Source organism: Lathyrus oleraceus, chromosome 1 (genome assembly GCF_024323335.1).
Source record: "Lathyrus oleraceus cultivar Zhongwan6 chromosome 1, CAAS_Psat_ZW6_1.0, whole genome shotgun sequence".
NCBI classification, from domain to species: Eukaryota; Viridiplantae; Streptophyta; class Magnoliopsida; order Fabales; family Fabaceae; genus Lathyrus; species Lathyrus oleraceus.
This window is the reverse complement of record NC_066579.1, coordinates 248,863,971-248,890,286: the sequence shown is the minus strand read 5'-3', so window position 1 is coordinate 248,890,286 and position 26,316 is coordinate 248,863,971. Positions and strand designations below refer to the sequence as shown.

The window sequence follows — 26,316 nt, the reverse complement described above, 5'->3', positions numbered from 1 at the left end:
CGTTGATCAGCTATCCTGCCTGAACAGGAACCAAGAGTGAGAAGTCACGACCAAGAACACCTGTTATGCAAAATGATATGAGTATGGTGCTAATGATGCGTATGATGCACATGATATGTTCATTCCTCAGGCATTCAAAGAGCCTGAGTCATCCTCAAAAGATGGCAACCTGCAGCAAGAACAACATAGAAGCACAGAAACAACATACACAAGAGTGATGAGTACAAGGTGAAACCAACAACCTCATCTATATGAGTAACAGGATCATACAACAAAGTCGACAAAGAAAATCCAAACAATCGGAGTACAACAATGAATCCCATCCAACAAGCCTGGAGGTGATTCCCAACATACATATCAAAGATACAAGCTAAGACAAACGGCCTCCCGGAATGAGAGTCTTCAAGTACTGACACTGGTCTATCAACAGGTCACATTCTGAACATTCTGGCAAAAAAGTGATCTTCTCCTTCAGTTGTCGTCTAAGCTCTACCACTTCTCCTCCAAGGTGGTTCTCTGATGCCTGTCTCAAGTCTACTTCCTTCTTCAACTGGATGTCTTTATCTCTGAGTTGCTTCTCCAAGTCTCTGATCTTCTTCTGATAGCTGGCCTCAGCTCTCTGCAGCCTCAAGCACTCCCGGTGTTCTGCATCTAACATGCTCTCCACCTCCTCGTAGGATCTCTTCTTGCTTCTCAGTCTGCTAGCATCCTCTTCTCGCACCCCTCTGAGTTGATGAGCTAAATTCAACCTATCAGCTTTGGCCTTGTACAGCTCCATCTGGGTATCTTGCTCCTTCTCTCTCAAACGGCGATTCTCCATCAAGGCTTGCTTGTAGTGCTCCGCAGGCACACTCTCAGCAAGGATCAAAGGTGGTTGCTCCTGCAACGGCTCCATCCTATCGTAGGGTAACAACAAAGTTTCTACTCTCTCCTTGACCCAATCAGTGTAATCGGGCATAGCAACGGCAAACTTCTTCCCTAAGATAGATCCATCCTTCATACCAATAGACTTCCAAGCTCTTCCTATCTGCTCCAATCTAGCCGGGTCACTCTGCTTCTCAAAATACACACTTTCAGCTACCTCAGCCTCAAGTGGTCTTCCCTTCATCACAAACCCCAACTGGCGAAGAGAAAGAACCGGGTTGTAATTGATGCAACCCCTAGTCCCTACGAGTGGCACATTACGGAATCCTCCACAGCTCATAATGACGTTACGCACATCCCTCCGGTAAGATTGCCACCTGATATCATAGGAGGTAAGAGACATAACCCTCTGAGTCCACTTATGCGTGCTCTGAGCATCCACAAAAGGTCCACTGACTGGCAGAAGAGACAAGAACCATCTGAGCAAAAGCGGGAGACAACACCTGATAGCCCCACCCTTACCATGCCTACTGTGAATAGCATAGTAAGTGTCTGCTAACAGAGTAGGAACTGGATTTCCTCCAATGAAAATACTGACTGCAGCATAGTCAACAAAATTGGGCATACTCGGAAACAGGACGATCCCATATATCATGACGGCCAACTGAGCATGAAAGGCTTCCCAACTTCCCTTCTCTGCTTCTTCTCTAGCTACCCTCAACAGAAACTTCAAAGGCAAACCTACAACATCCCCACTGGACTTCCAACTATCGCTGACTTCCTTGATACCCAAATGGAGAGCTCTGGCAACAACTCTGAAATCAACCTCCTTGGGCACATCCAAGAAAGGAACCTGATACCGGACCGGGACACTCAGTAGAATGGAGTACTCCTCAAGAGTAGGCGCCAACTGATAATCTTGAAAGGTGAAACAATGAAGCTCTGGGTCGTAGAACTGTAGAAGAGTCTGCAACGGCACCGGATCGACTACCATCTTCAACAGTGTCAGAATATCTCCATACTGGTCAACAAACCCCTTCTGGTTACCACTGGTCATAAGGTTGCTCAACTCAATCAGAGACGTCAAAGGTTCACGGTGAAAGCTGTAGGAACAAGTCTTCCGCTTCAACTCTGGGACTGTTGCCATCTCTATCAGTGAACAAGCTCTAGAATGTACCTGAGAAATGATATGCATGCAGGGATTAGTTTTTTTTCTTTTCTTTTTCTCCCCTTTTTTTCCTTCTTTTTTTTTTGTATCTTTTTTTTATTGCGTTTCTTTTGAAAAATAAATATGCTATGATGCAAATGATGCAGACACGACTGGTTGGCTGTGTCTCTCAGAACACAGGATCAAAGCTTCGGCTTGAACTCGGAACCACAAATTTATCTGAAACCCAAAGTCATCTGAGACCCCAAACTTCTGAACCAATAGTCACCAACAGGATCACAAGTCACCAACTGTACCTGTAATAATGATCATTCCCTCCCCACTCACGGGTGTCATCTAGGCCAGGGTAAGGTCGAGAGAAACGCAGCATAAATAACCTTTCGCAGAACATCATCATATACACACCCGAAGTATGTAACGATAATATCCCACCAGGGTCTGAACTGCTCGTGATATCAATGTTCCGCTAAGTGGCGCAATACCACCCGCTTCCCATGAATCACTCTATTCCTAAGTATCCTAGATTTCACTCATAGCCTGGGTATTGGGCCTTTTACCTCATGTAACTCCCACCCCAACAGAGAGAAACAGACAACCAGCCAGGTGAACAGATGAATATGAATGCAAACATTAATGCAAACATGAATGCAAACAATAAATAAATGAATGCAATAAATAACAGCAAATAACAACCAAAGCCCTAACCTAGAGAGCGCTAGGAGAGACTCGCTCAGGGAAGATGGACCAGCATAGGTCAACTTCTCTATATCCCCAGCAGAGTCGCCAGCTGTCGCATCACGCGAAAAACCGGCGGGAAAACAAAAACAACAGAGCCGCCACCGTGCGTTATTTATCCCAAAAGAGGGAAAGGAAACGCTCAGAGTAAACCTGGAAAAGACATGGTCTCGCGACCAAAGAGAATGGGTTCGGGAGTCGGTTATGCGAAGGGAAGGTATTAGCACCCCTACGCATCCGTCGTACTCGACGGGATCCACGCACAATAGAAAGGAAAATGGTTGCTAAACACTGCTCAAACTCACACACACTGGCTGAAAGAGACACAGGAAACAAACAAGACTGAAACTGAAAATGACTCGGCAGGATGTCGCATCCTGGGCCTACTTAGTCTATCAGGCATAGACATCAGAGTCGAAGTAGTTCAGACTGGGGAAACGACACATGCTCGCTAGGATATCGCATTCTATGCATACGTATTTCCTTGGACGAAGGAGAATCAGAGCATTCGTAGCTCGGCTGACACGCACACAAACAAACGCAGGCAAAGGCAAACGTGGAGCCTGAATGCCAATCACTGGGCTTACATCAGCATCCGAACCAACAAACACACACAGGAAACCAACTGCCAATCGCTGGACTTACGTCGGACTCCAAGCACACAACAAGACAAAACAAAGACACAGGCGCCCGGAGAGATCAGCTCATCTCCTGCCTACGTACCTCATCTGGTATGAGGATCAGGGCGACGTAGTTCCCCTACGCAGGGATAAAGGACTAGCCTAACCAGATAACAGAGGGAGACACAACACTAGGGAGACTACGACTCGAGCCTAGATGTTGTCATGCAAAATCGACCCTAAGTTAAGGTTTCTAGCTAACTGGCACAGGGAGCCAGCCTATCCTAGTCATGACTTGCACAGGAAGCAAGCCACACACACACTTAACTTGCACAGGAAGCAAGCCAAGCAAAACCTAACTTGCACAGGAAGCAAGTCTAAACTAACCCTAACTTGCACAGGAAGCCAGTCAAACAAACACACAAGCAAAGGTAGCACACACTATACACAAGCAAGGGGCTCAAACAAGGGTTAGGTTTTAGTCGAGGGGTCATATCAACCTCAACAAACAAACCTCTGGAACTGGGTAGATGTTGCTCTTAACCTTGCCATTGAGGGGGCTAAGGTGAAGCAGATGAAGGGTGAGTGAAGATGAGACTTCACAGCTCTTATCCCTGGCCTGGGAGAGCTTAAGACAAGAATGTGTGGGTTCAGAAAGTGGGAACCCTTCTACACATTTAGAACTGACTCAACTGTACAATTGTACAAGATCTTGGGTTTGTATCTGCAATGCATCAACACAGTGGTGTGAGCAAAGCAGATGACACACAGAAAAGCAGGGGATAGGTTGCATATCCCTTGGGTTCTGCCAATTGCCTCTTCACTTAGGAGGTCTTTGACTCTATGCAAGGACAAAATTAAACATCCACAAACATTGCCTCTTAAGGAGGACTTCAGACAGTTGCCTGGCCAAGTAACAGGCCAGGTCTTCCAGACTACATGAAGATTAAGGGATTATACCTCAAAGCAAGTTGCTATTAAAGCAAAGCAAAGCAAGTTCAAAGAACTAAGCAACTAATGGTACCTGAAATAGTCAAACAGATCAGTACACAATTCAAAAGTTAAAGCAACAGGAAGTAGGAATCAATAGTCAACACAAGCAGGCAAATGTGCAAAGCACAAAGCTCAAGGCATATGAGCCAAGCAACCTACAAAACAAAGAGGTTAGCTCATGATAATCAAATGAACTCAATCAAATTGTAATGATCTCTTTGGAGCATTGGTTGGTCAACCTGAAAACACAAGCTCAAACATAAGTCACAGGACCACTAGGACAAGCCTAGGGTCAAAAATAAATGAGAAAGTCAAAACAGCAAGCAATGTCCAATCAAAAATCAAATTCAAACATTTAGGAAGCAAACCCAATTGGTTTCATGTTCATATCATGCATCATCATCATTTCATAAGCAAAAGAAGTCAAAGCATGGCAAATGAGAGCTCATAGGAGTCAACAGCAAGACTTAACTCAAAACCAATCATAATCAATTCCAAAAATCATCAAATAATTCATGATCAATCACAATCCATAACATGACATGCATATCAAATTTCATCCCATTTGGACAAGTGGAAGGCAGTCAATGAAAATCAGAAAATCAAAGCAATTTTGAACATGCTCAAAGAAGTCAACCAAACATGCATCAACTTGAAAAATTCATAAATCAGAGATGGTGTATGATAAATGAATGGGACTAAAACCATGTCAAAGATTAGGATGTCTAGTTATCTCATGTAAAATTTCATGTCCATCTAATAGAGTATGAGAATTTCACAAATGAAATGGGAACATGTGTCACAAAAATTCAACATAAGACCAAACAGGGGAGAAAATCCCAAACAATTAGGAAATACCACAAATAAATCCAAGAAAATTCACATGTAAACTAGACATCCAAGAGTACATTCATGCAAAAATTCAAACCAATTTGAGTTCAAGAAGCATGGTAATGAAAATCATGAAGTTGGACATCAATGGTGTGACACAAATTGTCACACCCTAATTCAAAAAATCATAACTCACAAACCAGCAATGATAAATTCACAAACTCTACACCAAAATCACCATGAGTGTGTCTAGTTTAAGCACAAAAAATTTGGGAGCCATTGGATAAAGCAACATCATTTCACAAATGTTTTGGCAAAGTGTACAAAATATGCATACATGTCACAAACCTTAATACCATTTAAAATCCAATGATCAGAAAATTCATTAAAAATCATGACAAAAGAGTAGGCATTTATGTGAATATGATGCAAAAATTCCCACTGGATTTGGAATTAAAATGAACAAGTTATGAATTTTGCAAAATTGATGATCAAAGTGAAATAATATGTGAAATTAAAATGAATTAATTGGAAATATTAAGACCGAGAATGGCAATTGTGTAATTTAGGAGGTCACTTAACAAAACGACCACGTTTTGGTCGCGAGAATGAAATATTCTCATTGGTCAGCATGGCGTACAGTGCCATGCGCACGTTCACAACAACAATTCTGGGCAAGGCTTATGAAGAAACCCTAGGGTTCATGAACAGTAAGCAACAACCTTCATCCCCAAATCGTGTTTTCATGAAATTTCCCAGAATTCCAAATTGGTTACACAGAAATGTTCAGCATGGCATGGCAAGTAAGAATCCAACATCAATTTTCATCAAAACATCACATATATCATGAATCGAACCAAAGAACATTCAACATTAACACTTGCTCAAGAACAAACATTCCCAGAAATGATCAATGAGTACACCAATAGAACCATCAGACCATACACATGACAACTCCAAGCATTATTTTCATGGTAACAAGCTATTGAGAGAGAATCGAGCAAAAAAGCATATGAACATCAATCTTCATTTCCAGATTTCTTGCTAATTATTTAACCAAATTCTACCATTCAAAGCTCATAATGATCAGGGTACTAAGACCTACACTAAGCATGGCAAAGTTTTGGAAATAGAGAGAATCGAATACTAACCAAATCTGCAAGGCAGATGAAGATTCGGGTGTTTTCTGGCTTGTATAAGCTCGAACAGAGGAAAACTTAGCCTTCACAAGTTGAATGGTGAAGTAATCTTGGCTCAATGTAGCTTGTTCTTGCTAGAATATCAATCTGCCATGGCTGAGCTCTTTGAAAACAGTGCTAGGAAAGGAGCTTTCAGTTGGGGAAATATGGTTGCAAAGTGTCCACAATGATGCTTGGATGGTGAATAAACAATGGCTTGCTCGAGTTCTTTGGAGCTTTTTGACTGATTTTGGAAAATGCAAGCAAGATGGAATTTGAGAGAGAGAGTGATGAAATCTGTGTTTTGGAGGCAGCTGCTAGGGTTTTTTTTGACAGAAAAATGTATTATATGTCTGCTGTTTTGTGGTACTGAACCAAGGTCCATGAAAATGTGGGATAGAGTTGGTAAAAAAGTGTACTTTTGGCCAATTTTCAAGCAAGTAGATGATGGCTACATGTACTGCACAAAAATGACTTGGTTCATGTCACAAATGCATTTTCAGAACATGTTTGATAGGTAGAATTGGTTAGAAATGATTATCTCACAAATTCACTTTTGTACCACACTTAAAATTAATTCAAGCAAGTCCAAAAATGCCATTTTGATTGGTAATGTTTTGATGCATGATGGTTACATTTTTGGAAAGAGGGGATCAAATGTGACTTGTAGGAAAAAACCCCACCCAAATTGGCCAAATGGTTTGAGAGATATGGCCTTTTGAAGTTCAAGAATTTCTGAAAATGATTTGATCATAACTTGCCAACCATACATGGGAATTGAGTGTTCTTGGACTTTTTGGAAATGGGAGAACAAGATCTTCAACTTTCATGTTGGGCAAAAATTCATTTGAAGCTTGTATCATTATGTAAGTTTGAGGATCAAGACTTTCCATTTTTGGCAGGTTTCAATTACAGGTCCAATTTCTATTTTTGGAAATTTCTGATCTGGCTTCAAATTCTTCCATGATGGTGTCTGACATGATATATGAAGACTATATGGACATGAATGAGACCTCTCAAACCAAATCCAACCATCAAAACCATAAAATCAGACACAGTTGACCAAGTTTGACTTTTTAGGGTTTCTGACTGATTGTGCATTGACTGATGACTTCTGAACATCCAATCCTCGACCTAAACACTTCGAATGGATCCCCAAGTCATGTGAACATGTTGGACCAACCCTAGGGCCTTGGCTCCTTGAGAATTGTGCTTGCTTGCTTGACTGACTGATCTCCTGACCAGTTTGACCTAATTTCTTGATTGGCTTGTACTTGAGGCAAATGGGACAATGCAATGCTATGCATGGGACCATGTTATGCTATGACCTAATATGAGAATGTATGTACAATGATAGGTGCAAATTTGAGGTGCTACACAAGTTAGCTAGAAACCTTAACTTAGGGATGATTTTGCATGATAACATCTAGGCTCGAGTCGTAGTCTCCCTAGTTGTGTCTCCCTCTGTTATCTGGTTAGGCTAGTCCTGTGTCCCTCCGTAGGGGAACTACGTCGCCCTGATCCTCATACCAGATGAGGTACGTAGGCAGGAGATGAGCAGATCTCTCCGGGCGCCTGTCTTGTTTCCAACTCTTGCTTCTAAACATATATAATCTTATTATAATTTGTTTAGTTAAGTTTGACCCATTGTTTTAGCAATTGGATATTACAATTATCCCATCGCACCTTAATAATATAGAACATGCACCTCGCGTAGGCGAAACCTACATTATTTGATACTAGTCTTGATGATTGCTAAAACTTGGAAAGCGTAAACTTAATATTTAATTTGAGGGAATTTGCAATTATTCTGATCTCACCGGCTTATTTATCATATAAACCGTCTCTCACATGCATCAACACACATTCACATGCATCAACATACATAATGAAATAGTTATGACCCCTAGCGCAATTGTTCTCCCAAGCCAATGAGAGAACCTAAGCTAACCTAATAACGATCTAAACTTCTCCAAGCAAGATCTTCAAGGTTGTCCTCCTTTGATATTGAATTCTTCTCTTTCTTCATAACATTACATTACATAAAAGAAACTCGTTTTACGTACGAGGGAGTGAGATGAGAAAAGAAGTTACATTAAGAGATTAAAAGAGAGGCACGACACGCAGGTCGTATTTTAAAAAACCCAAAATAAAATAAAGAAAAATTAAGGCCATAATCGATCACCACAAGACAATAATAATAAACACATTATTATTATTAATTTTAATTCTTTTAATTAATTAAAACCAAATTAAATTTCGGCGACCGATCACACTACACAGAGTTAGCGAGGGGTCCGCTGCCCGGTCAGCGGGACGGGGGTTCCGCTGACCGATCAGCGGACGGGGGTTCCGCTGACCGATCAGCGGACGGGGGTCAAGGGGGCAGCGCCCCTGGTCGAAATTTTTAATGAACAATTCGTTTGATATCGACGTCGTTTTTCGCATCAATACTTGATACTTTAAAGCACAACTCTTGCGCAATCACAACCCTAATCGCATAACTCTTTGACAACACAACCCTTGTGCCGTCATTAACCCTAATGCACCAATTTCAGACCGTCAAACACACCTCGATTGTTGATTCAGTATGATTGATCAACACATTATTGCTTCACCATACTAATGTTGGATCAAGAAGCAAACGACCATTGATCGCCCAAAGGAAAATAACCATTAAGTGTTTGAATGAACGAAACAGAAACAGTATATCATATATATTGTATTTTGCATCAAGATTACTTATATCATATATATAACTTGATCGATCTCAATTGCATAACCTATGGACGACTGATGTATCGCTGCTTCACCATACTAATATCGGATACCAAAGCATAGTCAACATCAATCATCCAAATCGTACACACATGATGCCAAATTTAATTACTCGTTTATTCTTTGATTCATTTTGTCTTTTAATCGTATTAATACAGAAAATACAGAAAACGAACAACTATCAGATGCATGGTTTCGTAAGGAGAAGAGCGATCCAAAATGCAGCGGAATTTAAAATTTCTCCTTTAGTGATCCTTACGAATGGGCATGATCAGTGATAGAATCGTTACCTCTTGTGGCGATTATAACCTTTGATGCACATCTACGGAGCGATCACGAATGTTGAACGATGACAACGCCTCTACTCAGCCCACACAAACGGATTCCTTCAATCTCAGTGCTAGCTGTAACAGCCCAATGTTAGTAATTAATTCTTATATTATTATTCTTATTATATTTAAGTATTTGGAGTGTTAAGTAATTAATCGGTTGTTAGGTAGTATAATGATCGAGTATATTAATTAATTTGGTGTGTTAATTAATTATTTAGTTGATATAATTAAATAATCGAATTAACTAACTTGGTGTGCATAGTGAGTGGTTTAATTTATTTAAATTTAAACAAGAGATATTTAAATATTAGGTTTTATTGGGCCTAGTAATTAAATTAGATGGATATAATGATTTAAGCCCAACTAGAATACTAATATAAATAGTAAGAGGTGAGGAGAGTGAGAATTAGAATTCATTTGAACATTGAAGACAATAGAGAAAGAGGAGAGGAAAAGTAAAGAGAAGAGATAGGGTTTCCATCAAATTGAAGAGGTGAGGAGGGAATCCTTATTATTATGGGTTAGTATGATTGGGTCAATGAGTAGATGTATGTTTAGGTTAAAATCCCTAATTTGCATGATTTAGGATTGTTAGGTTTTGATGATTATGCTTGATTGTGGTGATTGATTGTGTTAAAACTGCAAATTAACGTTATATAATTGGAGTATGGTATGAGTTATAATTTTCTTAACGTTTGGCTTTTTACGGAATTGAAATCGGAGGTCCGAAAGTCCTCCAACGATGAAAACCGTGGAAAATTCTCCATGTTGTCCGTCACACTCGCGGCCTGTTTTTATGTTTTATTGTCGAAATCGTTTTGGTCATAACTTCTGATCCGTAAGTCCAAATCGAGTGCCGTTCGAAGCGTTAGATAGCTGAAACAGAGGGTTATAACTTTGTTTCAGGAATAAAATAATTTTAGAGATTATTTTATGGACAATCTGGGGGTTGAAGAAGATGAAAATTATGTTGGAAAATTTAATAAACAACAACTTTTAGTAATGCCTTCGTGCACGGTTTTGATCATAACTTTTAACTCGTAAGTCCAATTTTGGTGGCGTTTGAAGCGTTAGAAAGCTAATGCTCATACCTAAAATATGGTATTGATTGTTAATATGTTTTAATAATATTCACATGCCTACTGTATTGATAAATATATTGGGTTATACGTTTGGTTGATGAATCGTTGCATTGTTGTAATATGATTGCGTGATAATTATGTTGTTATGTCGATGATGTTAAGATGTTGATAAGTTGTTGTTATTTGTTGATATTATTCTTGTGGTAATATGAATTGGTTATTGCATGATGAATGGTGGGATGCATAATTATGAATGATATATTGTTATGAATGTGTATATGTGTCATTGGTGGATTTGTGGATGATATGTTGTTATGAATGTGTATATGTACCATTGGTGGATTGTGAATGATATATTGTTATGAATGTGTATATGTACCATTGGTGGATTGTGAATGATATATTGTTATGAATGTGTATATGTAATTGTAGATGATATGTTGTTATGAATGTGTATATGTACCATTGGTGGATAATTCATAGAGTTGAGTTATGGTGATATGTGGAATGTTAAGATGGTAGAGATGATCTTAATTGCATATGTGTTGGTATGTGTGCATTCATTCATAGCATGGTCGACTTCATTGTGGAAGTGGTGAAACTGTGGGTTCACATGAGCACTCATTGATCCTTAATTGGAAATAGCTAAGGTAGATGTAGCACTCATTGATCCTAATTGGAAACAGGTGAGATAGATGTAGCACTCGTTGATCCTGGATTGGAAATAGGCAAGGTAGATGAGCACTCGTTGATCCTTAATGGAAATAGGCGAGGTAGTAGATGGTACCACATGCATAGAGTCACATGTCTTGCATTGAGTCACATTAGAGTCATGTGATAGTTGAATGTTTGCATGGTTGTGATTGTGATGTGTGTATGAGATATGGTAATTGAATTTGGTGATGTTTGGATACTTAACTTGGTGAAGTATGTGATTATGTGATAATTGTGATTATGTGTATATTTGAGAATATTGCATTGAATTTTAGTATTAACTTCTTGAGTGTTAATGTATGTTTGAAACGTGTGAAATAAATGTTGGTTAATATTATTGACATGATTATCCAAGGTGTGATGAATTCCTTTAATTGTTGATTTAATCATTGTGCCTTATTATGCTATTTCATAATGATCTGAATTCTCACCCTTTCTGTTTGAATGTTACCTTTACATGGGTATCATGCAGATACTCCAGAGTAGTATCACTGAAGTAAGAGGACGGTAGCTCGCTCGAGATTAGCTGGAGAGTTTCCGTATTTTAGTTTGACACTTAGGTAATGAGTCAATGCTCTGGTCATGTAACACTGGGTAGATTGGTAGTATCGAACTCATATCTCATTGGAGATGCAGTATGTTATTACTTGAGTTACGTTATCTTGAGATGATTGTTGAGAGATGATCATGGTATGGGACATGGATCATTTTATGAAAGACATGAGTATTCTTTATTTTCCGCTGCGAACGCATATGCTTGAATATTCATGATAATTGAGATGTGTTATTTTAAATGACCAGGTGTATTGTTGGTTTTTGAAAGCTTTTAGTTTTTGAAAACGTCGATGTGACGCCCTTTTGTTTATATGCGTGCTTATTTTACTCTGATTATATGTTAAATATTTTGGGGTAGAAAAAGGGGTGTTACATTAGTTGTATCAGAGCATGGTCGACCAGTTGGTCAATAGTCATTAATGTGTTACATTAGTGGTTTTAAAGCAGATCGGTCCGTCCGACCAGGTTGTTTAGTTAGGTTTCTTCCCTAGTATGCGACATGTGTGTGAGAACACTATCGATGCTTGTTTTATTCTCCATTGCAGGTTGGGAATGAAATAAGTGGGGGAGAAACATATGTTTCTCTTGGATGTTCCAATTGTATCGAGCTTGGATATTATGTTGTTGCATGCAAGAGTGCAGTGTGGGCTAGCTAACTGTTTTGGAGAACACGGTTATTTTCCTGAGGTTGGTGCTAAGGAAGATTGGTTTGTGAAGCGACGTCTTCGTGTGTTAAGCTTGGTATGTTGAAGCTTACGTGTGGCATTCTTGACGAGATTAGAGAAGATCGAGAAGTGAAGAAGCTTCGTGGTAAGGAAATTGCTTTGGTGAAAGTGATATGGGGCGGAGTCACCAATGACAATATTACTTGGGAACTCGAGGATAAGATGAGGGAATCGTATCCGGAGTTGTTCGTTTGAGGAATTTTCGAGGACGAAAATCTTTTAAGTGGGGGAGAGTTGTAACAACTCAATTTTAGTAATTAATTCTTATATTATTATTATTATATTTAATTATTTGGAGTGTTAAGTAATTAATCGGTTGTTAGGTAGTATAATGATCGAGTATATTAATTAATTTGGTGTGTTAATTAATTATTTAGTTGATATAATTAAATAATCGAATTAACTAACTTGGTGTGCATAGTGGTGGTTTAATTTATTTAAATTTAAATAAGAGATATTTAAATATTAGGTTTTATTGGGCCTAGTAATTAAATTAGATGGATATAATGATTTAAGCCCAACTAGAATACTAATATAAATAGTAAGAGGTGAGGAGAGTGAGAATTAGAATTCATTTGAACATTGAAGGCAATAGAGAAAGAGGAGAGGAAAAGTAAAGAGAAGAGATAGGGTTTCTATCAAATTGAAGACGTAAGGGGGGAATCCTTATTATTATGGGTTAGTATGATTTGGTCAATGAGTAGATGTATGTTTAGGTTAAAATCCCTAATTTGCATGATTTTAGGATTGTTAGGTTTTGATGATTATGCTTGATTGTGGTGATTGATTGTGTTAAAACTGCAAATTAACGTTATATAATTGGAGTATGGTGTGAGTTATAATTTTCTGAACGTTTGGCTTTTTACGGAATTGAAATCGGAGGTCCGGAAGTCCTCCAACGATGAAAACCGCGGAAAATTCTGCATGTTGTCCGTCACACTCGCGGCCTGTTTTTATGTTTTATTGTCGAAATCGTTTTGGTCATAACTTCTGATCCGTAAGTCCAAATCGAGTGTTGTTCGAAGCGTTGGATAGTTGAAACAGAGGGTTATAACTTTGTTTCAGGAATAAAATAATTTTGGAGATTATTTCATGGACGTTCTGGGGGATGAAGAAGATGAAAATTATGTTGGAAAATTTAATAAACAACAACTTTTAGTAATGCCTTCGTGCACGGTTTTGATCATAACTTTTAACTCGTAAGTCCGATTTTGGTGGCGTTTGAAGCGTTAGAAAGCTAATGCTCATACCAAAAACATGGTATTGATTGTTAATATGTTTTAATAATATTCACATGCTTACTATATTGATAAATATATTGGGTTATACGTTTGGTTGATGAATCGTTGCATTGTTGTAATATGATTGCGTGATAATTATGTTGTTATGTCGATGATGTTAAGATGTTGATGAGTTGTTGTTATTTGTTGATATTATTCTTGTGGTAACATGAATTGGTTATTGCATGATGAATGGTGGGATGCATAATTATGAATGATATATTGTTATGAATGTGTATATGTGCCATTGGTGGATTTGTGGATGATATGTTGTTATGAATGTGTATATGTACCATTGGTGGATTGTGAATGATATATTGTTATGAATCTGTATATGTACCATTGGTGGATTGTGAATGATATATTGTTATGAATGTGTATATGTAATTGTGGATGATATGTTGTTATGAATGTGTATATGTACCATTGGTGGATAATTCATAGAGTTGAGTTATGGTGATATGTGGAATGTTAAGATGGTAGAGATGATCTTAATTGCATATGTGTTGGTATGTGTGCATTCATTCATAGCATGGTCGACTTCATTGTGGAAGTGGTGAAACTGTGGGTTCACATGAGCACTCATTGATCCTTAATTGGAAATAGCTAAGGTAGATGTAGCACTCATTGATCCTAATTGGAAACAGGTGAGATAGATGTAGCACTCGTTGATCCTGAATTGGAAATAGGCAAGGTAGATGAGCACTCGTTGATCCTTAATGGAAATAGGCGAGGTAGTAGATGGTACCACATGCATAGAGTCACATGTCTTGCATTGAGTCACATTAGAGTCATGTGATAGTTGAATGTTTGCATGGTTGTGATTGTGATGTGTGTATGAGATATGGTAATTGAATTTGGTGATGTTTGGATACTTAACTTGGTGAAATATGTGATTATGTGATAATTGTGATTATGTGTATATTTGAGAATATTGCATTGAATTTTAGTATTAACTTCTTGAGTGTTAATGTATGTTTGAAACGTGTGAAATAAATGTTGGTTAATATTATTGACATGATTATCCAAGGTGTGATGAATTCCTTTAATTGTTGATTTAATCATTGTGCCTTATTATGCTATTTCATAATGATCTGAATTCTCACCCTTTCTGTTTGAATGTTACCTTTACATGGGTATCATGCAGATACTCCAGAGTAGTATCACTGAAGTAAGAGGACGGTAGCTCGCTCGAGATTAGCTGGAGAGTTTCCGTATTTTAGTTTGACGATTAGGTAATGAGTCAATGCTCTGGTCATGTAACACTGGGTAGATTGGTAGTATCGAACTCATATCTAATTGGAGATGCAGTATGTTATTACTTGAGTTACATTATCTTGAGATGATTGTTGAGAGATGATCATGGTGTGGGACATGGATCATTTTATGAAAGACATGAGTATTCTTTATTTTCCGCTGCGAACGCATATGCTTGAATATTCATGATAATTGAGATGTGTTATTTTAAATGACCAGGTGTATTGTTGGTTTTTGAAAGCTTTTAGTTTTTGAAAACGTCGATGTGACGCCCTTTTGTTTATATGCGTGCTTATTTACTCTGATTATATGTTAAATATTTTGGGGTAGAAAAAGGGGTGTTACACTAGCTGCTACGAATGAAAGCTTTGAGTGAGAGAGAGAGAGAGAGAGAGAAACGAAATTGCAACTGCACAAATGCTTCTATACAAGGGTTCTATTTATAGAACCACTTGTGTGAGCTGCAAGCTAAAAAGCCCACTCAAGTGTATGTGGCCCATATCTTATAATATGCCAAAATCACTTAAGTGCGTGGTACCTTACAATATTTCGTATTCTACTTAAGTACACCGTACCTTACGATGTTCTACAATTCACTTAAGTGCATTGTACATTACAGTATTCCTTAGTTACTCTATCTCTCATTAATCCGCCTTTTTGTGTGTGACCTTGTAGGTTTTCGCGGCATTGGCAATTATATTAAATCACGTATTTAACATAATAAACAGTGAGCGGTATCTAGCAACAAATCACTACTACCCAAGACACGAAAATGTCATGTGATTTGACAAATCCTTTTGTGATAATACTTATGTGTACAATTACCCTTTTGCCCTTATGTCTATATTGAACACAAGGCATAAACCGTGTCATCCTTATCCAGTTCAATATTGGACCCATAGACATTTATCCTGTTATGCAGGATGGGCAAATTCCATTTAGGTCACTCATGTCCTTTAGCATGCTTCGTGGAGTACCCATCAACTGTCTTTATGGTCATCCAGTTACAGACAATGTTTGATCAGCAATAAGGCACTCGACTCTACATCTAGGGTCCATAGTGGTTTCAGGTCTAAGAGTGGTATACACCATTATCACCATGAGAATAACTTATGACACTTTGCATAACATTCTATATAGTATTCTCATAGCGGGTCAATCCAGTATAAATATTACTCTTAATATTCATACCCATGTTTAAGACTTGATAACTCCTTATCCATGATCCATGAGGATGTGATCATCAGTCTATATACATAATAGTCTTAATGCTTTAATGTTATCCCACTTCACAATAAAGCTCGACTATGGATACTTTAAGAATAGTGTCCTTATGTTTAATGTGATCTCGTGATTAAGTCACACTTGATACATTAAACGGACTATCTATTCCAGGGACTTTATTAGACAAACATAATAAAGAAAAAGCCTTTTATTATTAATAAATAATTAGATACAAGTACCAAAAGTATTGGCTTCTAGGGCTTACACCAACAACACCAGCCCTAGGAACCCACTATTTTCTGTTAACAGGGATGTGTTGTTTGGGTCTAGGTTGATGATGAGTAGAACTAGGATAACCATACAGCCTAAAGCAGAATGGTTTTATGTGGCCAAATTTCCCACAGTAATGACTTCTCCATCTTTGGTATTTTCCTTTATGTTGTCTTTCCTTGTGATGTTGAGACACCTGATGTGACATCTTTGGTTTGCTACCAGTGGGACTACAATCAGGAGAGGATTCATTGAACCCAAGGCCAGTCATGTCTCCTACCATCTTTCCAGTCTGGAGGATTTTGTCTAAGGTGTCAGATCCACTATTTAGCATTCTGACATACTTCGTCATCTCATTCAGTTTGGAATTCAGGAACACGACTTTGATCTTCAACTTAGAAATGGTTTCTAAGTGTTTTGTCTTCTCATCCTCTAGTTATGTTATCAGTTTTTTCTGATTCTCCACTTGTTGACACACTTCTTCACTTCTGAAACATAACTTCCTATAGGAAGTAGCTAATTCATCAAAGGTTAATTCATCATCACTGGAGTCTTCATCAGAATTCCATCTTCCACTCAAGGCAGCCACAAGATTGACAGACTCTCCTTCTGTTTCACTTTCAGAATTGTCATCAGACCAAGTAGCAGCAAGACTCTTCTTTTTTTTCTTGAGATAGGTCCCACATTCAGCTCTAATGTGTCCATACCATTCACATTCATGGCACTGAATTCCTTTGCCCTGTTTGGATTTTTCCTTAGATTTTGTTCTTCTTCCAGCATCATTGGGCCTACTGATGTCAAATGAATTGTTCTTGACATTAGACTTTGACCTCACATCCATCCTCTTCAGGAGTTTATTGAATTGTCTCCCAAGTAATGCTACATCATTTGCCAGACCTTCAACAATATCCTGACTATTGTCTTCCTCTTTATTTTCAGTGTTTGACATAAAGGCTATGCTTTTGACTTTCTTTTCAGATCCATCACTCATTCCCAACTCGAATGTTTGGAGGGATCCAATTAGCTCATCCACTCTCATCTTGCAGATATCTTGAGATTCTTCTATGGCTGTCACTTTCATTGTAAATCTCTTGGGATGTGATCTGAGAATTTTCCTCACAAGCTTTTCATCTGACATCTTCTTGCCCAGGGCACCTGAGGCATTAGCAATTTCAAGTATATTCATATGGAAGTCATGAATACTTTCATCCTCAAATTCTCAAACTTAGTAGTAAGCAGCTGCACTCTAGATATCTTCACTCTAGAGGTACCTTCGTGAGTGGTTTTGAGAATATTCCAAGCATCTTTAGCCACCTCACATTTGTTCACCAGTCTGAAGATGTTCTTATCAACCCCATTGAATATAGCATTCAATGCTTTAGAGTTTCCAAGAGCTAGTTCATCCTCCTCCTTGGTCCATTCTTCCTCAGGCTTCTTATCAGTTGTAGCTTCTCCTTCCTTCGCAGTGAAGGGATGTTCCCAGCCTATTAGAATAACCTTCCAAGCCTTATTATCCAAAGATTTTAAGAAGGCTACCATTCGAGGTTTCCAGTAGTCATAGTTAGATCCATCCAGAATTGGTGGTCTGTGTACAGATCCTCTATCTCTATCGATAGTAACAGAAAGTAACATCCCAAGATCTCACCCAGAACCAGAGCAGGATGCCTGCTCTGATACCAATTGAAATTCTGGTATCAGATATGAGATGTTGAAGGTAATGTCACGACACTAATATCTGAACAACAAGTGCAATATAAACAGGATAAAAACAGAGAAACAATTGAACAAGCGACACAAGAAATTGTTAACCCAGTTCGGTGCAAACTCACCTACGTCTTGGGGCTACCAAGCCAGGAAGGAAATCCACTAAACATAATTAGTTCAAAGACTCTCAGTAAACAACTTCAAGTTACAGTCTTTTCACCTAATCTCTACCCGTGTGACTTCTATCTAAGAACTCTTAGATATGAGACCCTACTCACTCCCCCTCAATCACAACAGTGATACTATAACAAATACAAAAAAGAAAGAAGACACACTTCAAGAACACATACTTGATCTTGCTTAAAAGCTTCAACCAAGTAAACAAATACACTCGTACTTCAAAGCTTAAAGCGGACAAATAACAACACAAAAGTCAGTCCAATTCATACATCAATAAGATGAATGAATGGCTCACAATACACAAGCTCACACAAGACTAAAACCCTAAAATTCTCTCACTTTATCATTCGTTTCTTGTGTGTGTAAACAGGTTTTACATGGCCTTTAAATATAAGCTTTTTGAATGGGCCTGGGCAGCATAAAACCCTAATTCTATTTTACTTGCGTATCTCCTAAGAAACAACATCTAATCATCCCTTATTGGAAAATAGATCATTCTGGTTTTAAATTAAATTACTTCTTGAATTGCGCATTCAACCTCCACATAAGCACACACAGATTTGCATGAAAAGCGCAATACCAAAATACATAACATTCAGACTGAATGTTCTGTATACACATGTCTTAACGTCGGGTATGATATCTTAGCTAAATCCTGCACAACCATATTTAAACAACCTGCAGGAAGCTGATATCACATGTCAAGACAACACGCGTGACATCTTATGATAACACTAAGTTTTACCAAAATTGATGCCAACACAAGGAACCAACAGTTATGATGATATCTGATGTTTTGTTCTGAGTGGATCAAGGAATATTTCATCTGCTACATTGGAAAACAATGAGGACTGCTAGCTATTGGAATGCTTGCTTGGATGTGGCTATCTTTATTTGATGCCTTGATCTTCATGATGTCTGGACATTGCTCATTGTTTATTGATCATTGCTTGATTAAAGTCCAAAGGAAAATGGGTTTCTATATGACATTCTTGTCTGTTGGATTGCATCCCATTGGTAAGATCTTTTTAACTCTTAGCTTTTAAATGTGTGCTTAGGATAGCCTATTCATCTCCTCCCACTTCTTAAATTTCAAAATCTCTCACTCTTTTCAAAAACTTTCTTTGCTTGTGATTTCAAACTTAGACATGTTTTAATGATTATAAAATTTGGCCTTATGCCAATGAATTTTCAAGATTTTTCAAGATTTTTCTTAATCAAACTTGTAAATAAACTTAAACATATTGACTTAAATTTCAAAAGACAAAAAGAACTAACAACTTCACTCAATTTTATGGCCTTTTGTGCCCTTTTCTTATTAAACTTTTGTTAAAAGCAATTCACCAATTTCTTTGAAATTTTTACCATGAACTACGAGGTTTTGATCTGTAATTCTGGTGTAGTCAGAATTCAGATGTTCTACTCAAAGTCATGACATCTGATCCAACATTGTAACTAATACAGCAAGACAGTTATACAACTTAAAGCCCTGTACTCAAGCACGCTTTCACAGTAGTCACAACTTCTGCTACTGTATTACCTTAGAATGAAAGAACATTTAGTTCTGTCCTTCTAGTACATAGACACAACAGAGATCAAATACCATACTTTCTTCTGTTGTGTTTGGACAGTTATCAGCATGATATATCAATATTGAATTGCACATCACCTGATACTGTATTTCAATTTGCTGGGTTAGTACTGGTGTATCCTAACCTACAAGTCAAACAAGGTAACCTAATTTTCACACATTAGGGAGCTAACAATTGTGCTAGTTGTTAGTTTCATTAATTGTAGGTTAGTTGTTATTTTCCTGAATTTTAGCTCAGCTGTTGGATTCCTTAAATTAGCCTGAGAAAAATACTGAAACAGAAAAACTAATTATCCTACAATTTAGCCCAAGCAGTCAGGTGTGAATGTTACAACATTCAGGTTGACATCCAGAACATATTCCTCATGCTGATTCTGTTATGTTCTTGAAACCTGACTGTGCTGACTTTGCTATACTGTACAAGACTAACCAGTCTCTACTCCAGTACCAGCCGACATGAACAACTGTCAAGACATCCAGTTTGACAGGTTCACTATGATCCTTTGGCCAGGTCTGTTATCCTTTTGAGGATCAGACTTACTTAAATACTGAACTGAGATCACCATGCCTAAAGTTCAGTATCTGTGTTCAATGATGAATGTTAAAACATTCTGATTGACATTCACACAGAAGGATATGTACCAGGTCTGTTTTCATCTTGGTTAGCAGACTGCAATACAACCTGAGTTAGTGCAGACAGGATTATAACATGCAGAAGGAAAACAAACATAGAGAATTGTTTACTCAGTTCGGTCCAACATGACCTACATCTGGGGGCTACCAAGCCAGGAAGAAGATCCACTATCAGTAGTATTAATTCAGAGTTAAACTCCCCCGTTTACAACTCTTCACTTAATCCCTACCCAATGCAATCTATACCTAGGAACTCTTAGATAGAAACCTCCAGTTTCCATTCCTATCACTACAAATACAATGTAATGTTCATACACCTTGAACTTGCTTCACAACTTCATTCAAGAACATAATCACTCTTGCCTACAGGATTTGAGTTACAAATACTCTCAGCTTTTACCACTGAGAAACACATGGTAACCTTCCCACAGATTGGGAGGTTTACCTTACACACACCCCTAAATTTTCATTCTATGAGGCTTACAAATACTAGGTTACAATATGCTATTTATAACCTAATCACCCAACTGGATTTAGGCCTTCAGAAATCGCAGCAAACTTGTTCTTTGCTGTTACAAATACAGCAGAAAATTTCTGCTACAAACAAGGTCTTCAATCCTAAAATCTCTCCATATATATCTCCTTATTTTGAGCCTATATATATGTTCTGATTGAGTCTTTAAGACCTCCACATGGAAGCTAAGATATTCACCAAATATCCTTACTAATCCCAGAATATATATTGAATTAATTAATTCAGTTTGCTACACATGTACGATGTCACAGGCCTGATGTCGTGACATCGTACATGACATGTTGGTCCAGATGTTGAACTTCTTCAACCCAACATATTAAAACAACAGAGATGATTACATTATTTGTTTTACAAAATGAATGCCAATCCTAAGGTATTAACAATCTCCCCCTTTGGCAAAATTTAGCTAAAACAAATAAACATTACACTGGACAAAACATCCCATTATGGGTATGCTCTTCATCTCTGTCATTGACTCCACCACCACAAACACCAAGGTTGGTGTACATGAGGAAGTAGAGGAACACGGATCAGTTGTACCAGAACCCTTTCCCTCAACAGAAGAGCTTCCGGAAGAATATGTAATACTGAGTACATAGATAATGTAACTCATATCACAAGACACAACTGTCCTCTTAACTCAGATCACAAGACACAAGTGATATACTCAGTTGGTGGATTTTGTGCCTGCTGTTTGCTACCACAGTTAGCTTGCTTCTAGTACATTCTCAACCCCAGGACTGTATTTCTCTCCCCCTTTTTAGCTAAACATTTGTAAAGGCACCCCTCACAAAACCAGATCCAGGCGCAACTTGCCCAAACCTTAACATATCCCATGATACTGAGGGAATGGAGTGTTTCTCTTGTGAGAAGAAGAGGACTATTACATCCTTTAAATAGTCCAGCCCGTGCTTAGGAATTAACGGTAGGAATAAATGCTTGGTCAAGATTCATTAATTTTTGCTGAGAAACAGTCAGAGAATCACCAAAAAAATCTCAAACTATCTTTGAATACCTTTTATAGCTCTTGACTGTTTCTTTTCCAAAACAGCAGTTCCAGTGCATGGAGACTATTCCATATATGCAGTCAGACACGTTGCACGCGATGTCTTAACATTCCACGCGGCTTTTTCCTGCATTCTGCCAGTATTCAACATTTCCCAAGACCCCTGTCATACCTCCAGTAGAGACTTGACATCTCGCATTGCTACAGCCAAATTCCCACACTTCAGCAGATGGTTACTCCCCCTGCACCACACAGCTGTAGCCATCAGGCTTATTCTGATTTATAGGAATTAGACACATCACCCTTATAATTCCTAATGAATTTAAGATTCAGAAGGAATTGACATCATTGTCTAGGGCAATGTCATGACATCCGGTCAGACATTCTTCTGCTCACTCAGCCTTGATATACATCACAGCATCCTGATAACTGACAAGGTGCCATACCTAGTTATCTGAGAATACGTAGACCACAAGCTTGATGACAAAACTCCCCCTGTCATGGACAGCCTGCTCTCCTCTTGAAACTTGGAGGTCACACATGAGCATATCCAACACCCCAAAGTTGGACCTTCACATACTACCTGATTCAAAGAGAATCCAGACCACTTGATGAATGGAAAACATAAGACGCATCTTCATGTCTTCAAGAGTACCCCCTCTGTTCAACCCTCTTGGCTGACCACATCCACACTCTGTGTCTCTCTCTCTTCTAACCAAAACAGAAGACCCCTTCACAAGGTGTTCTAGCATCAGCTGGAACATCCTTCACAACATAACAAGGAACACCATCTGATAGTCTTCAGATATCACTGAGTCACCAGCTTGATCAAGAAGAACCCAGACATAAATTGGGACATATACATTTTCATCCCATTACAAGAGATAATCTTCCATAGATAGCTCAGAACTCCTACCACAAGCTCCAAGAGATGAATAGAAAACACCTCCTTTTGTCTTCAACTTACTACTTTTCTGCTCAAAAGTAGTTTGTCTCAGACTTTCCTCAAGAATAATCAGCTGCCATATGTGGATTATCTTGATTCTTCGAACTCACTTCTGAGATAGACCAAATGCCACTTGTTGATTACCTCCTTCATGAATCCTCATATGAAAAAGTCAAATGCCATTCTTTGACCTCTCCACGTTTATCAGACCTCTCCCAAAGATATTCTGACCTTCCAAGTGAGACTTGAACTTCAAGCTACATGTTGACCAAAACTTAGATTTTCTAAGACATGAACATGTAACATCCTTTATGTCCAGCAACTCCAAGAACTGCAACGAGAACGACCTTTTTGAAGTATCCAATCTACAACCCTGTAGACCCTTCTATCTCAAGTTGATGTGTCTCTTCACCAACTAAGAATCTGATGTTGAACCAAATGTCACAACATTGTGTTTTGACATCTAGCTGTTGAATTCAGCTCCTTCTTCTGCCACTTGAAAGAACTTCCTCCCTTCACAGAACAAGAGTTCAATGTTCTCATAGACTTGATTGTGGAACCAAGTTTGAGTAAACAACCTCCATCCTGCAGGTTTGCAGTTAAGTCATCCAAGCTCACACCTTGATGAATTCCTGCTTCTTCTCCAAAGACATCAGACACTCTGGTGCAAGAGTCTTCAGAAGGACCAGTTAGCAACTAACCCTTCAGCTATACCAAGGATTCTTCTTCCTAAAGCAAGACTGTTTCCATGATGTTAAGAAAGCTGTCACTTGTTCTTAACTTCATAGTATGCATAAGCTAATGCACTTCCTTACCTAGATCAGAAATAAACTGATCCAAGTAACCACCATCAAGACTATGATGTCTTCTTCTTCTTGTACATACCAAGGCTAAACATGTTTCTTGCCAGGAAACCTTTTCAGAGATCATATGCTTTTGCTGCCACCAAAGAGATAGATCATAAGCCAATGAACTATCCTTCCTGTGATTCTGCACAGGGTCTTGAAGAAGTAATGTTAACATCTTTAAGAACATCAGTTATCTTGAGCTCCAAGGATAATCAATTAAACACTTGTACTTGGCACAAGCAGACATTGATCTTAAACCCTTTCCCAATTATCCTTTCAGATACTTCCACCATAAGAATACTTTGAAAGTACTCTTCTTGTGTCAACATCTTCTGCTTGCAAGCACCTTGATAATTTTGAAAGTCTTCCCGGATTAAATTCACCCTTAGGAATGAGAGAGACGAATTCTTCCTTGCAAATGTGTCACACAACCACCAGAACCCATGTGACACAGGTCAACAGCCAACCATACCTAGGCTGACCAAATGTGAGGAGGTTAACCAAAACTCCCCCTCAAATTAACAATCATGGAAACTTCACACCAATATCCATGCATTGTACAGACATGTCTCAACATGACATACATCATCCCTACCAGTGGCACCTAACTCTATGAGTTATACCTATACATACTCCAATCACACCAATCAGACTTCAGCTGACCATAAGTACTAGTGAAAGACAACAACACCAGTCCATAGTAGATATGCATTGCCAGAGCATACTACCTCAACCAACCTCTAAATCTTCATATTCTCACTCCTTGAAAGAACTGCCACTTCTGATCGTGGTGTTTGAACAACAAGATTCATGGTCCCAATCCTCTTAAATGGAATATCATTCAGGTTACCCCATTATTGACTTCTATCATCCAGGGGACTTGTCTTCCAGTACACCATAGTACTTCAGGAAAAAACTATCCAACCCTGATCAATCTACAGGAATAAGGCACACAGCGGGGATTGCACAATGTCACATCTCAACCAGCTCCACTTCTAGAGATCATACTTCTAAAAGTGACCTTCTTGAGCACACACACAGTTGACCCTACCCTTGTCAACTTAGCACACACAAATGTCTCCTCTTCCAGGTCAGGAGTAGGTTTCAAGCCAAAGTATCCCTTTGTTTGACACCTAAACACATATGCTCTTCAACCAGTAGCTGCCTACTTGTTGACCAACATGTTCTAACATCACATAGAACATTAGTTTATCCTTCTTGACAGTCTTCAAGGTCTTCATATACACTACCCAGGAGAGTACAAGAATCAGGGATCAGGTGATTCTTACCAAGAAGAGTGGACTTGATGGGGCTCAAGTATCTTTGACATCTTCAGTAGAATATGATGACATCTTGAATACAGCAGCCTTTCATCCACATGGGGGAAACTACATCAGAGTTTGAGTTTTGCCAGGTATTATGCAGCGGAAATCATAATACAACTCACCCTATGACTACGCACTTCACCAGATCAGCCTCCAAGACCATACCAAGTTTGAATGTGATTCAATACTGGCACAGCTGTCCCACACAAAGGCCAATTGCCAACCTCCAGAGACAGGTACACACCATTCCCGTCATGAACAATCCATCCACCTACTTCAAGGGACCATTCAGGGAAAATACAGAACCTTTCACAGGTTCCAGCATCAGTACTAACATAACTCCTTGCAAGATACCAGAAAGTATCACCCATGGATCTCATCCAGAAACAGACAGAATGCCTGCTCTGATACCAATTGTAATTCTGGTGTAGTCAGAATTCAGATGTTCTACTCAAAGTCATGACATCTGATCCAACATTGTAACTAATACAGCAAGACAGTTATACAACTTAAAGCCCTGTACTCAAGCACGCTTTCACAGTAGTCACAACTTCTGCTACTGTATTACCTTAGAATGAAAGAACATTTAGTTCTGTCCTTCTAGTACAGAGACACAACAGAGATTAAATACCATACTTTCTTCTGTTGTGTTTGGACAGTTATCAGCATGATATATCAATATTGAATTGCACATCACCTGATACTGTATTTCAATTTGCTGGGTTAGTACTGGTGTATCCTAACCTACAAGTCAAACAAGGTAACCTAATTTTCACACATTAGGGAGCTGACAATTGTGCTAGTTGTTAGTTTCATTAATTGTAGGTTAGTTGTTATTTTCCTGAATTTTAGCTCAGCTGTTGGATTCCTTAAATTAGCCTGAGAAAAATACTGAAACAGAAAAACTAATTATCCTACAATTTAGCCCAAGCAGTCAGGTGT

General features: G+C 38.5%; 1 protein-coding gene across 1 annotated transcript in view; it reads right to left on the bottom strand.

The window, feature by feature from the left end:
* Window positions 1-267: 267 nt before the first annotated feature.
* Window positions 268-26,316, bottom strand: part of LOC127129633 (uncharacterized) — a 29,848-nt gene continuing 3,799 nt past the window's right edge. The window contains exons 2-3 of the mRNA XM_051058788.1: window positions 4,348-4,411; window positions 268-2,041 (exon numbers count right to left, since the gene is read on the bottom strand). Of these exons, the coding sequence (XP_050914745.1) occupies window positions 371-2,011 (1,641 nt within the window). The 5' untranslated portion in view covers window positions 2,012-2,041; window positions 4,348-4,411 and the 3' untranslated portion in view covers window positions 268-370. The remainder of the gene's footprint in view (window positions 2,042-4,347; window positions 4,412-26,316) is intronic.